This window comes from Thunnus thynnus, chromosome 6 (genome assembly GCF_963924715.1).
Source record: "Thunnus thynnus chromosome 6, fThuThy2.1, whole genome shotgun sequence".
NCBI lineage: Eukaryota > Metazoa > Chordata > Actinopteri > Scombriformes > Scombridae > Thunnus > Thunnus thynnus.
In genome coordinates this window covers 31,002,587-31,017,506 of record NC_089522.1, presented here as the reverse complement: position 1 = coordinate 31,017,506, position 14,920 = coordinate 31,002,587, and the positions used below count along the sequence as shown (strand labels likewise).

At 40.0% G+C, this 14,920-nt stretch overlaps 1 protein-coding gene across 2 annotated transcripts in view; it reads right to left on the bottom strand.

Moving 5' to 3' along the window:
- Window positions 1–14,920, bottom strand: part of lama5 (laminin, alpha 5) — a 120,876-nt gene that overhangs the window by 1,560 nt on the left and 104,396 nt on the right. For both annotated transcript variants that reach the window (XM_067593339.1, XM_067593338.1), the window contains exons 55-79: window positions 14,160–14,314; window positions 13,809–13,938; window positions 13,580–13,682; window positions 13,340–13,453; window positions 12,374–12,556; window positions 11,351–11,493; window positions 11,060–11,239; window positions 10,756–10,895; window positions 10,268–10,427; window positions 8,702–8,835; window positions 8,379–8,544; window positions 7,005–7,139; window positions 6,540–6,691; window positions 5,513–5,645; window positions 4,650–4,793; window positions 4,381–4,511; window positions 4,112–4,273; window positions 3,883–4,015; window positions 3,611–3,765; window positions 2,329–2,524; window positions 2,042–2,179; window positions 1,623–1,782; window positions 1,403–1,533; window positions 874–967; window positions 647–766 (exon numbers count right to left, since the gene is read on the bottom strand). In XM_067593339.1, the coding sequence (XP_067449440.1) occupies window positions 647–766; window positions 874–967; window positions 1,403–1,533; window positions 1,623–1,782; window positions 2,042–2,179; window positions 2,329–2,524; window positions 3,611–3,765; window positions 3,883–4,015; window positions 4,112–4,273; window positions 4,381–4,511; window positions 4,650–4,793; window positions 5,513–5,645; window positions 6,540–6,691; window positions 7,005–7,139; window positions 8,379–8,544; window positions 8,702–8,835; window positions 10,268–10,427; window positions 10,756–10,895; window positions 11,060–11,239; window positions 11,351–11,493; window positions 12,374–12,556; window positions 13,340–13,453; window positions 13,580–13,682; window positions 13,809–13,938; window positions 14,160–14,314 (3,592 nt within the window). The remainder of the gene's footprint in view (window positions 1–646; window positions 767–873; window positions 968–1,402; window positions 1,534–1,622; window positions 1,783–2,041; window positions 2,180–2,328; window positions 2,525–3,610; window positions 3,766–3,882; window positions 4,016–4,111; window positions 4,274–4,380; window positions 4,512–4,649; window positions 4,794–5,512; window positions 5,646–6,539; window positions 6,692–7,004; window positions 7,140–8,378; window positions 8,545–8,701; window positions 8,836–10,267; window positions 10,428–10,755; window positions 10,896–11,059; window positions 11,240–11,350; window positions 11,494–12,373; window positions 12,557–13,339; window positions 13,454–13,579; window positions 13,683–13,808; window positions 13,939–14,159; window positions 14,315–14,920) is intronic.

Here is a 14,920-nt window from a genome sequence, read left to right as displayed (position 1 = left end):
ATTTGTTTATTGACAGAGATGATCTTTATTAAAAGGCAAAATGCCAAACGTTGTTTCCACGTATTGAGATGTAAGATTTTCCTACTTTTCTCTGTTTCATATTGTTGTAAAATAAAATATTTTCAGGATTTTAACTTCAGTTGGACAAAATCTATTTCAGGATGTTGGACTGAGTTTTAGAAAATTGTGATTTTTCACTATTTTGTGCCATTTTATAGACAGAAAGATTAACTAAATAATCAAAAAATGAATAAAAGAAAAGTTAATTGATAATGAAAACAATCATTTGTTGCAAAGCTAAAGAAATATTATGTATTATATTGTTTATTTAGGTTGACTTTGTAACATCTGTCCAGTGACGACAGATGTAAAATAGCTTCTTGGCTAACTGTGGCACATTTACAGCAATGTTAATTAACGTGTGTCTGTGTTAAATAAACCAATAAATAAAAAAATATGACAGAAAATGTTATATTAACAATATAAATATAACAATATAAATTATGTCAGTGTTGCGTCAACATTCTGGCTTTCTCAGATTGATCTGCTTTGGCTCTTTAATATTCTACATGAGAAATCATTAAAGAGGATAAAACAGAGGAGTGTGTGTGCGTGCGTGCGTGCGTGCGTGTGTGCGTGCGCTGACCAGGTACTCCTCCGAGGTAAACGGTCTCCTTGGCCCCCGCTGAGCGGCTGTGTTTGGGGCCGACGCTGTGCTCGCTGGCTGCGTCCACATGGAGCTGCAGGATGTTGTTCTTCTTCACCACTGACACACACAAACAAACAACAACAGCAGCAGCGTTATAAATCATTATTATCTCAGCAGGACGACAACAATCCTTAAAAACACAGCGACGGTGTTATAAAACTGACCTGTGATGGTGTGCCAGCGTCCGTTACACAAAGCTTCTTCAGGAGTGAAAGAGGTAGAGAATTCACCTTTACCGCTGTTTACTGACACAATCACCTGCACACACAAAGTAATCTCAGGTTTAGGTTTTAGATTTTGTCCTGAAAAGAGAGATTAATTAAACACTTTCTTTTTTATTGACTTTTAAAAGAGCTGATAATTGCTTTGTCTATAAAATGTCAGTAAAAATTGAAAAATTCTTATGATTTCCCACAAACCAAAGTGTCTTTTATCCAACCAACAGTCAAGAAGCAAAAAATACTCAGTTTATTATCATGTATGACAAAAAAATGCATTAAATCATCATATTTGAGAAAGAGGAACAAGCTAATTTTTGCCATTTATACTTTAAAAAGTATTAAAACAATTATTTAATTATCAGAATAGTTGCTGATTAATTCTGTATAATTGTTGCAGCTCTAATTTCCTTCCTGACTGAATAAAAACGAGCGTCTCAGGTTGTTGTTAAGATCCTCGCTGCGGCGGTCTCACCTCTCCTTGACTCAGGACCAAACTCAGCTGTTGGTCAGGTGACGTCCCAGCATGCAACAGCAGCCCAGAGTCCGAGATGGGCCGAACCTCCAGCTGGATCTCCAGATCCCGACCCAGAACCAAGGACTCATCTGCAGGGAAGCAGAGAGACTTCAGTCAGGAAACAACAACACAACATCACTCAAATTAAAAACAACAGAAGAAGAGTGATGCTAACTACCTATCGCGATGTGTCCTCCCTGTCCAGAGAAGTACGCTCCGGGCTGTAGAGGGTTTTGGAAGCAGGGCACCGTCCCCTGACTGTGAGCGGGGCTTCCTGCAGGGGCCTCGTTCAGTGTCAGGTCCCTGACGCAACCGACAAAACCGCCGGAGCCCGGGGCCTAAAGGTTACGACAAAATGACACAGACATGAAGAAGAACAGATGTTCGATGAAGGTGCTTTGACTGTCAGAGCAGAGACAATGTTGTAAATATTTTAAGAAGACCTGAGGGCCGAAACCTCATCTGAATAAAAGAGTATCTTTCTTTATTTGTTTTTCCATCATATGATTAATAATATAATGATGGTGACTGATGTAGGTGCAGGGTAATTCATGGTGCATCTTTATAGAGAACAGAAGAAGAGTGGGGATGTTTTACCGCCAGAGAGGGCGGGACTCCTCCGACATATAAAGGCCCAGTGAGACGAGCTCGGTCTCCTCCAGGAACTCTCTTAGACTGAGCGCTGATGCCGTCGACTATCAGACTGATCTTCTCTCCTTCACGCTTTATAAACACCTGAAGTGACAAACAGAGAGAGAGAGAGAGAGACGGAGCAGGTTAGATAAGAGAGAAACTAGACACAATCTTGAACAGCATATTTTTACAACCACCATCTATACTTCCTGGTTTAGTCTAATCACGTGACTCTGGCGTTGTGACCTCACCGTGTGCCACTGGTCGTCGTTGTACTTCTTGTGGCTGCGCAGGCTGGCCTTCCTCTTCCCTCCGTCCAGTAAGAGCAGCAGGTGGCCGTCCGACAGGCTGAGTGACATCACGGCTCCTCCTCGATGCCCGCCGCCGGCTACGTAAAGCACCAAACCGTCAGACGAGTTGATCCTCACAGACATGGAGATGTGAGGCCTGACAGAGAAAGAGAGGTGATTAAATATTATTTAGAACATCTAAATCCCATTTTAGCAACTGATTTAAAGGACAGATTCACAGTTTTTCAAGTGTGTCTTAAATCAACAGTTAGAAGCCCAAATGAACATTGAAACATGGTTCTCTTGCTGTAATCATTCCTCCTGTTCATACTGACCATTAGAAGATCCCTTCATAATGTACTTTAATGTATTTAAAAGTTTATCTGAAGCTAATATGAAGCTTCAGCGTCCAAATGAGTCTTTTTAGTGCCAAAGTCCCTCTTTTTGTTACTATACTTCCACCGTAGGAAACACAAAGAGGGAATTTGATGCTAAAAAGACTGTTAATGTGTCAGATATCCACTTGATATGACTAACTCAGACTGCTGAAGCTGAATAGAAGCTTCAACTTTTAAATGACTGTGTGGACACACTGTGGATTTTGGCCTCCATCACTTCCATTGAAAACACATTTGAAGGATCTTTTAATATCCAGTATGAACAGGAGGAATGATTACAGCGAGGAAAACCTCTTTCACTGTTCATATGAACACCTGACTGTTGTTTTAAGACACACTTGAAAAATTGTGAACCTGCCCTTTAATTAACCCTTTCAGTCTACTTCACAACAAGCTGGAAAATACACATCTCTAACATTTAGTGCTCCTATAAAGTCAATGTGTTAGCAATAAAGCGAGTCATGCTTGTCTCCCCATGATGTATTTAAGTTGGGTTGGGTGTCCAACAACCACTTTAGGCAGGTAGTGTAAAGGGTTTATGAGAGTTTATTTGCTGAAAGCCACTTCCTGCTTCTGCTGGAGACAATGTTGATGACTTAACCTTACTGTAAATGTGCTGAAACACTGAGCTAAAAGAGGTTAAAAAGCTCTGTACCTCCCTCAAGTATTAAAGAAATACACAACTATAATATATATATATCATTATAACGATACTTTTCTCAGTTGACATGAGAGAAAAAAACCATCTTGAGACACTTTCCTGCTCTCTCAATAACACAAAGGATCGTATTACTTCCTATCATATATTATATATTCTAAGTGTGTGTGTGTGTGTTGACACTCACATGGAGCTGAGCGAGCTGGGCAGAGAGTCGTATCTCTGGTAGCTGTGTGTGGAGCCGCTGAAGTGCGTCGCTCCGGTCTCCCGCTGCGACGTCTCCCCCTGACAGGACTCCCTGGTGTTACGACTGCGAGACCCCGACGGCTTCTTGTGCTTACCCTGAGAGAGAGAGAGAGAGAGAGGATGTTCCTTTAGTTTTTTTTAATTTCAGGTAGAACTGTATTTGTTCTGTGTGTGTGTGTGTGTGTGTGTGTGTGTGTGTGTGTGTGTGTGTACCTTGGGTTTGCTGCTGTGTTTAGGTGGAGCAGCCACGATCTGCTGTGGTTTTTTGGCAGCAGGACAGTCCAGAGGAACATTCACGTTTTCTTTTGCTTTCAGCAGGTTCAAAACCATCTGAGAAATCATGTCTCTGAAGACAAGAACGGCAGGTTATAAGATATCAATACATCAAACACATCAATCACTTTCTCCTGTTCAGACCATGACGACGAGACTCTCTTCTCACCTCTTGATGAAGGCGTTGCTGATACATCCGGTGAGGTTGCCAAGGACTTGGTCGGGCATTCCTCCCAGGTAGGTGCTGCCCTGCGTGGCCGACGTCACGCCACGTCCCAACCTGATAGTCTCCTTCCCTTTCTCCAGCACGTCGTCCATGTACAGACGTATCCTGAGGGCGGGCGGATAAGAGTCTCAACACGCTGGTTTGAAACTGGAAATGTACCAAAATTAAGATGTCATCATGTTGAAAAAAAGGAAATCCTTATGTCATCCTACCCGCTGTCGTTGTTGTAGATGGTGACGTAGTGGCTGTTGTCGTCGTTGTACGTCTTCTGCGTCTTAATTTCACTGTTACCGGCTCTCACCACGATATGGCCTTCATGCAAAAACACCTGACACACTCCGTCCTGTACACACACACACACACACACACACACACACACGACAGCCACAGGTTTAAAGAATCGAGCTTTGTCACTTTTAAAAACAGAAAGAAAGAGAGAGACAACGAGGGAAACAGGAATTGTTGAAGAGGATCGTCCGACCTTATCGTGGTGGTAGAACATGAGTCCTTCCTTGTGTTCGGTTCTGAAGCCGAAGCCGGCGTGGAAGTTTTTCTTGATACTGGGAACGTTGGTCAGAGCCAAATCCAGGTAGCTCTTCCCGGAGAAATGAGCCTCACGAGCCACCTGCACAAACACACACACACACACACACACACACACACACACACAACAGGTCAAGACACACTGTATTAGTATGTGTTGATCTGTGTTTATTTTCTCAGTGAGCAGATTTGTGTGTTACCTTTGGGATTATAAGAATGTCACATGGAAATACTTTGACTATTTGTAATCTCTTAAAGGGAAATATGACAGTTTCTGCAAGAACTGAAGTGTAATGAAAGAAAACTTGTAGGAAAAACTACTTAAAATGATTTTGCTTGATTTTATCAAGTGGAGAAACTTTCCAGATGTTGAAACTGACACACAAACATCACTGTAACTCATATATGTCAGCTGGAGATATCTCAGGGAAAATACAAAGGGACATTCATGTGTACATGTCATCTTTTAAGCCATTCTCGGTAAACCTTTTGTCTAATTCTGCAAAATTTCTCCTGTTTCTGACCAGATCATGTACATGGATAACTTTTACTGTCCCTACAGTCTGCTTGGAACTTGGCAAAACTGCATTTTCATACTATGAACCCTCAGCTTGGCAGAATTTACAAGATAAACTTAATTTGGAAACACTGCCTTCATATCACATATTCAAACGCTACTATATATAAATGTGTAATGATTCTGTGTCTTTTTATGTGACCTCAGAAGACAACATACATGAAAAAAACAGCATTTTTTTTCTCCTTTTCATTGAAGCTGCATGGCGATCTGTGTTTTCTTACCAGCAGGTCGCTGTCACAGCCGAAGCTGACTCCGGAGCTCGTCATCCTCTTCAGGTCGATGTGAGAGTTCTGGGCCTTCACGTTCCTGAAGCAGCCCTTCAGAGAGCCCTGCTTAGGGAACTTAGACTTCAACCTGAAAAGAGACAAAGGCAGCATGAAACAGCATCTCAGAGAGTTTTTTACTTAACTTACAGTAAACCCCTCGAAATATTTCTACATTTAAAGCTGCATTGATTTTTTTTTTTAGGGAAGCAGACACAGAGCAACACAATCATCATAGTGAACTTGTGTTTATGTCCAGTTTTCACTGGTTTCACTGGTTTGCTCTCCTCGAACTCCTGAGAAAAATATCTGGCTCTTGAACTGCTAAATGCTTCACTTTCTTCACCAGCTAGATGCTAACTGTATTGATTTGATTTCTATTGATTGGGACAGTGTGCAGTTTTAAACATTAAAGATGCACTGTACCGGAGTTAGCTCGAAGCTAATTAGCATCCGTAGTCCCCCACAGTAAAAACATACATCATCACAACAATAAACAGTACAACAAAAAAACCCGCCAAAATAAAACAAAACAAAAAAAACTACACGTAACACACCATACAAAATACAAAGCTACACACAACAGCACATCACTTTCAATTAGAAATTAATAATGTGGTCACACAGCTGATTGGTCTTTAGTACACACATGTCTGTCTGCATTAGAGATTGATGGTTGATAAGAGTACTGAAACTAAACCAAGGAAATGTGCTGTAAAACCCAAAATAATAAGCTAACTGTTGCTAAAAAAAAGCTATGTGGAGCTGCAGATTTAGCGTATTTTTCTTTGGGTTTACCACTGTTAACAACATCTTTCATCCATTATTAATATAAAAAATAATAATTAAAGGTGATCTAAAGACTAATAATAAATAACAACAAATAAAAATGGAATAAAAAGTTGATTTTACAAACTGAGAATGATTTTTTTGTCCATAGGAAGAAGGAAATGTGACAGAAAACTGTGACTGTACGTCCACTTACTTCTCCGGCATCTTGTCCTCCGGTACTCCTCCCAGGTAGTAGCTGCCGCTGAACGAAGGGATGTTCTCTGTGAAATGGTGGTTGTAGAGAATGTTGCGGTTGTTCCTCACCACGACACGGTCCGGAGTTCCACGCAGGATAATAATCTCCAGCTACAAATGCCACAAATATAAAACTTTGGTAATCAGCATAAAAGACAACTTAACAAAAGGATAAGCAGACAGTGTTTGTCTTTCTTATATTTCAGGTATTTTATTCTATTTTATTTTAGTCTCTATACCTTTAATTGCTGGATTTTATAATACTTATGGGAAATTTGAATATATATATGGCATTAGAGCTGAATTTGACTAATAACATCAAGACATTTTTAGTAAAGAAGTGGAGAGTTTTTTGAAACAATCCTGGTGAAAATTGGTGCAGTTTGTGTGTTACAAGACGAAGACATAGCAGTGACAGACTCACAGATTTGGCGTCCGCGTCGCTGATCTTCAGGAAGTTCGATGTGGGATCTTTAGGCATGAGGTCCACCAGATCACCGCTGAAATCATAGAAAACCTTCAGTCTGCCCTGAAGCACCCCGAGACACAGGAACTGATTCTGGTGGAGGAGAAAGACACGAAAAAAACCAAAAAAACACTCAGTACATCCAACTTTTCATTGTTATCTTTTAACTGTACACTCAATATATTAATGATTATAATCCCACTAATACTGGACTTTTAAAGGTGATGCTGATATTGATATATATATATATATATATATATATATATATATATATATCAGCTAATATGAGTGTTTGAAACATAGATGCAAAAGAGAAACAAACATTTTTAATCCCTTAAAAACATTTCTTCTCTAAACTACCGTACATATATCTCTGGTATTTCTGTACTGCAATTCCTTCTTCCTTATTGGCTGACATTTACAGTAATACTGACATATTAATCGCTCCATAATCAATTTATCATTCAAGCTCCTTATAAATAACAACATAACTCAACAGCAATGAATACAACACGATAAAAACACGAATATATGTATTAAAAACTGGACGTGTTTGAAAGTAAATGTATATAGATGAGTTGATGCTGTGACTGAATGATTGAAAGGAGAAATGAATGAATAAACGGGTGAATGAATTAAATAAGGAATGGGATAGATGAATGAATGACTGAAGGAGTGAATGAATGAGTTCATGTGACAAATATAGATAAAGAATGAACTTAAAGAATCATTTTAAAAATGGATTAAATGAATGAATGGGTGAGTAAGTGAGTGGATTGTGGAGTTGGGAGGATTTCACAATCAATGAGTTCATTAATGAAAGGATGAACGAATGCATGAATCAGTTGATAATGTGACAGGAATGCAGGTAAATAACGTTTTTTTTGGAACAAACAGCTGAAGAGATTAATGAATGAATATTGATTAATGTGCCAATTATTTTCTTAATTACTTTTTCTTAACAAATGACATTCACAGCTTCTCAGAGGCCGTAGTGATGTTTTCAATTTGCCTCTAACTAAAGATATTCAATTTAGTGTCACCTAGGACAAAGAAAAATAGCAAATTCTCATATTTTAGAGGCAAGAAGCAGCAGGTTTCTGCCATTTTTGCTTGAAAAATAACAAACAATTGATTGATTTTTCCGAGTTATCAATTAATCAAGCAATTGTTGCAGCTCTAAAATGAATGAAATCATGTAAAAGAGTAAAACAGATGTTAGAATGAGTGACTGAATGAATGATGGTGAAGTTGTGATGCATCAATGATCCAGAAACAAGTAATTTATTAAGAGAATGAATGAATGAATGAATGAAAGAGTGAGGTCTTTACCCCGTTCTGCAGCAGGAGCAGTATTCCGTTGTGCGAGAGCAGTTTGACTTCCTGTTCGAAGCGCTGCATGCGAGTCGATTCATCGGTGAAGGTGACGGTAGCGAAGCCGGTACCGTCGAAAAACGCTGCATCATTCACCCAGGCCTGAGTCAGCACCGGCTTCAACCTGTTTTCAGCATTTATATTCCATTAAGAAGATACATAGAAAACACGGGAGGTCACACAAATACAGACTGGACCTCATGAGAGAAATCCAGGGTCAACATGCAGCAAAGATTTCAACTAAATACATTCAATGACAGTATGACACTGTGTGCACCGACCTGCCGCAAGGTCTGTCCGCTGTAGTGTTGAGTTTGAAGATCTTTTCAAAGTTGTACAGACTGAGCACCTCCTCGTTCAGCGTATCTAGCTCAATACAGCCCTTAAAGTTAGGCAGAGCGAGCGGGGCAGGAGGCTAAACAGGGAAAAAAAGATAAAAGAACTTTATAAGTATAGGGTAAAATAAAGGAGTATGTAAGTTTAGCTGAAACAAACTGAATTATCTGCCTTGAAGAGTATGTTTTTACATTAATCAATAACAAAAATAACTGCTAGTTCCACCTTAAGTGTTTATTTTATGACTTCTAATTATTTCAGTGACTCCATAGGGAGTCAAAAATGTGTAAATGTGGACGCTCTCATAGGTCGAAGCAGTAGTTTTTATTTCACTTCCATGACTGTAGCAGCTGTAATGGAGCTTAATTCCATGACAAAAGCACACAGTTGTGGTGGAAACTGTCTTTCCATGATCAAACAAATGTGCAAAGACAACATTTACGTCAATAGGGCACAGTTTCCAGAGAAGTTGGGAAGGGGGATGATCAGTAATGTCATATTGTGAGAAATGTGGAAAATGCTGAGACAGTATTATTTCTAAGCTAGGTGCAACTGATACATGTTGGATTATTACCAGAGTGTCATGGTCAAACGAGGTGGAGCATAGAAAATAAGCTCCACATTAGGAGGGGTTGTGAAAAGTATATAATATAATTAGGGATGCACGATATTATCGGCACGTCATCGGTATCGGCCGATATAAGCTCTAAAATGAAATATCGGCATCACCCGTAATGAACATTTTCTGCCGATTATGAGAGGCCGATTTGTTGCCTCCTCCTCCGCCGCATAACTGTGCTTCCCTCCACGGACTGTTTCTCCCTGACGGTCCCGGTGCTTCCTCCGCAGGCTCCACTTCACTCAGCTGCCCGTCAGACCAGCTGCTTCTTCTAGCTGGAGGCTAGCTGGCTGTGCTTCCCTCCGGTCATGCTGATGCTAACGCTCTGCTAGCCTCTCAGCTAACGTTAGCCCCGGCTCTCCGTGTGGATCCAACCGGAGCACCGAGCCCTGGTTTGTTATTCAGGTTAAAGTGGGAAGAAGCAGCTGATCTGACGGGCGGCTGAGTGGAGTGCAGCCGGCGGAGGAAACACCGAGACCGTCAGGGTGAAACAGTCCGCGGAGGAGCTGCTATGTTCGGCTGCACAGATAGGTAACACCTTGGCTGACAGGATGTACCACTCTGTTGGAAAAAAAAAACTTCTTCTTTTTGGTTTATAACGGCGGTTGGCAACCAGCGTCATAAACTCAAAGAAAACTCTACTGCTCCACCCACTTGGCAGGTTCATTAAAGTTTTAATGCTGAGCTCCTGAACTCCAGTCTTCCTAAGTTCTTCCTTCATATATCGTCTTTCTTGATCATACTTAGTACAATCTATACTTGCATGCATAATAGTCTCCTCAGCCAGTTGGAAAAAAATATGTGCATATATCGGCATTGGTAATCGGCCACAATGAGATGATTTATTGGCCCATCTGAAGATTTCCCAGGATACAGTCCTCCCTGTACTTACTTTGAAAGTGCTGGGGTATCCTCCAACGTAGAAGACGGTGTCGTTGGTCAAGAGGTTGAGCAGCCCCTGATCTCCTTTAGCATTCTCAGAGGCTTTGGTGACTCTTTGGTCGCCCTCAGTGGCTTCTGAAGACATGGACATCTGACCATACTGGAGGATCCTACAATCAGCCAGATAGAGAAGTAGAGACACATACACAATAAGGAGAACATATGTGGGAGTTTTGAAGGCTGGTAATGATATTCAGTATCATAACTTGTCCATGAATGATAATTGCAAACATGTCTATGGAAGAATGAAATCACATATACATATACATATTTAATTGCTCTATTTTTTTTTACAATTATCTGTTATGCACGTATATGTCTTTATACTTGTATTTGTATACATACGCATGTCTTTGTGAAGCACTTTGGTGCAAAACCTGTTTGCTTTTAAAGTGCTATTTAAATAAAATAAACTTGAAACTTAATTGTGTGTGTTACCTCTCCAATACTACGTTGTTGAAGTTCCCGTTAGACTTGACGTCTTCATTCATGTGCACCTCAGCAGTTTGTCCTCCGACGTTAAAGTACCAACGCAGTCTCTTCCCCTCCAGCGTCATGCCCAGGAACTCCTTATTGGACTACAAATACCAGACAGCACAGTTGTCCAAATCAATGCACAGGTACTCCTTACTGGATATTAGTCGCTTTGGAAATCGAAAGTTCACAAAATGAATGTGACGTCCAGAGTGGCACATGGATCATTTAATACTATAACTACACATGTTGCCGTTGTGATGCTTACATCTTTGTTGCCGAGGTAGAAGACAAACTGTTTTGTGCCGTCGTCCTGCCGCCTGGCCCGCGCCGCCTCGGGCAGGGTGATGTAGAACTTGAGGGAGGTGTAGGCAGCCAGGTCAGCCAGGTTAGACGGAGTACGAACCTGAACGCCGGACTCCCCGTTAAACTTCACCGGCACGCTCACCTGGACGCGAGGCGGGAGCGACAGGAAGAAAAAACATTAGAGGCTGCTGTTGGGAAAAGATGTTTTAACTTTAAATGTTATTTATGTGTGTGTGTGTTTGTGTGTGTGTACCTTGCTGGCAGCGTTGCGCGCCTGCTGTATGAGCTGTCGGATACGGTTGATGTTCTCAGAGATGTTTGGCATCTGAACCGAGTGATTCTGCAGTTTATCCAGCTTCTTCATGAGCACAGGAATAGTGTCACCCAGCATGTTCACTACAGGAAGAGAGAGAGTCAAGAGTTACATCACTGTGGCTCCACTCACACTCCGTTGTCATGGTAACTAATAACTGTATTAGAATAAGATATCTGGAATTAATTAATGCAAAAAAAATCCCAGAACAGTTTCACTTTAAATGTCTTTCATATAGTAGATTTTTGGTTAAAAACATGAAAAGAAAATGTGCAAATCCATGTCAAACCCTGACAAACAGTTAACTCCTGACTTACTGTTTTAAATACAGTGAAAGACTTAAAATGCACTTTCAAACAATGATAGAAACTGTGGAGTGTTGCGTAAAAAATTCCAGTTACTTAAAAAAAAACCTGCACAATGTACAGACTTTGTTTTTAATTATACATATAAATACATCATATGCAACACATGTAAATTGATTGTTATGTGATGTAAATACTGTTGTTATTGAGAATGTCACTATTTATTATGAGCTTTATTTAATTTAATGTATCTTTGGTAATGATATGTTATATGATAATGTTATTTTTTAGTAGAAAAGCGCAAATTAGCCTTGGCTAGAAATCCTATATGCAAATACATCTGTTAAATGTTATTTTAACCTGTTACAATGGTTTTTTTGCATCGTCCCTGACAAATATACTAATAAATAAATAAAAAGGATAGAGAGTTTTGTGTATGCTGTACAGATTGTAAAGCCCCCTAAGGCAAATTTATGATTGCCCAATAAGATTAAGGACTTATTGGGTATGTGGCACACTTACTGATTTATAAGTGTAGAGGTAAGAAAATTAAATATTCACACAGAAAGAAGAACCGACACTGACAGAAACTGCTCAGGAGGCGATCATTTACTGAAATAAATCATTTCCGTAGTGATACACAGTCATAAGTCTTTACCAGTCTTGTTGGCCTCCATCAGAGCGTTGTTGATGTCCTCGTTGGTGACGTTGGCGTCGCCGTAGGTCTCCTGCCATTGGTCCAGCTGCTCTTTGATGGGACGCAGGGCATCGTTGACTTGCGTCGCCGTGGTGTTGGCCTGATCCGCCGCTCGCTTCGCCTCGTCGATCTCCTGACTCACATCTGTTCATCGCAAGGAGAGAACGTAACAGATAACAGATGTTTTATGAAACGTTACACACTGGTGCTGGAACTTCAAAACTAATATATAAAAGTCTTTGTCTTGACTTCTGCAGAAAATATTATTCAATGCACCAGCGTTTCCTTGTGCCTGGTCCCATTGATTATTATACCAGATGTATCTTGTTGACTAACCAGCTAATCTAACAATAAGCAGAAGGACTCAGCCTGAAACTTCTTTGCATTAAATAATTTTATCTGCATAAGTCTTGGTGTGCAGATTTTTTTAGTTTAGCTTATGTAAGAATGGATAAATGCCAGATTTGTGTTTATGGATGATTTGATCACTACTTACAGATATTTAAAGAGCATTATGAAATGATTATTATTATGTAAATTTAATACTGCATGCATTAATTCTGATCCTGGTAGGCATCTTCATCTAGTCATTTTCATCTTACTGTACAAATAAACAGACTAAAAACACTAAAATGTGATATTTTGTTGTTGTTTTTTTTTAATTTCATTGAGTTAAATCTCATATGCTCTAATGTACGAACTGTTTATATCATGTTTGCTGCTGGAAGAAACTGTTAAACTGTTTTGTTTTTTTCTGAATTTGTGTGGTGAATGTTTGTCAGACGTCTTAAAGACAAAAATCCTTCAGCTTTTATATCTCCGAACATACGTTTAGGTATATTTTTGACATCTAGCTCCTCTTAAATTTGAATACACATCTGTCTGCGTATGTGTGTGTGTGTGTGTGTGTGTGATGAACGTGCGTACTTGAGGTGAAGTTGAGGTTGGTCTGAACCGTCTCCAGGTCCTTCATCACTTGAACCTTTTTGGTTTTGGCGTCTTCCAGTCGCTTCTGAGCATCTTCGAGTTGCGGCTTCAGGTCTGTGCAGCGGACAAAAAACAAAATAAAACACTACAACTACTAAAACATCTAAATTTATTAAAGAAGGAGATGAAAGGGACAGTCTACGGGACTCTAACTTTTGCTTTATTTCATGACATGTTTACCATTGTTGAGTTCGTCATTTAGCTTTTCAACTTCATCCTTCAGCTCCAGACTGTGGTTCCTCAGAGAGTCGGCGATCTGACCGAGGTCCTGGTCCTTTATGTTCTGCACACACACACACACACATACAAATAAAACATTTAAAAGTTCTTTGAGTTGAGTTCATTGGTGCATGTGTGTGTGCTCATATGAATGCATGTGTGTGTGTGTGTGTGTGTGTGTGTGCTGTACCTCCAGTGCGTTGGTGGCAGCCTTGTCAGCCATGTTGGCAGCCTCCTCTGCCTCCTTGATGCTGTTGATGATCCTGTTATAGGCTTGTGTTACGTCCACAAATTCATCCTTCTTGGTGTCTGCAACGAAACTGCAGACGGACAAATACATCCAGAAACAATGAAAGTCATTTTAATTAAATTCTATATAAAGGAAGTTTAATTAAACAAGTGCACTCAGTGGAGGATGTGTGTAATGCGGCAAACATGATCACATTGCTGCTGCCTCTAAAGTTCATAATCTCATTAAGACATAATTTACCTGTTGAATTATGTCACCACAGTGTTCAGCAGTGCAGCAGGTCTCTCTTACCTGGACAGGTTCATGGCTAAAGCGTTCAACAGCTCAGCGTGTTTCTCCGCTGCCTCCACCAGGGGGATTTTGGAGTCAACCCAAGCAAAGTCCTGCACTTTCTTTGCCAACGGCGTCCTGGCACCGTCCAGCTGGGCCATCAACCGCTCATATTCCTGAGAGGGAAGAGAGACGTTTAAAGTGTTAAAATAGAAGAGAGGATCACTGTACTGAGCCTGATAACACTTGTAATCATATAACAAGGTTGTGTGAAAGGGAATCTGTTTTACTCTGGATGTAGAGTCAACCAGGCTGTTCTTTCACATTAAGTGAAGCTTAGCCGTGACACAAAAACCTGCTGTAACCTTATCCACCAAAAACACGAGCAAACTTTACACAAAAAGATGAAGATGCAGGGCAAATAGAGAAAATCAAAAAAGTATTTCAGCACACCAGGATACTGGAATTGACACTATTTTATTACGGGATTAGATTAAAAAACAAAAGGAGCGAACTACGCGTTTCACACGTTGCTTCATCAGATTCACTCTGAAATACTGACTTTTTTTAACACCTAATAAAATATACAAAGTGAACACAAGGAAGTGCATGTTGTACTTCTAATTAACACTATGTAAATGTAATTGCAAATATAAAAACAGTCTTTTGAAGTTACTAATTACATTAAACAGAAATCAGTGTTGGTGTCACTTAGATTACATTTTTGAACATTTGCTAATATTGTTAGTAAGTATATTGCATGCTCAGTAAAATGCTTTTGT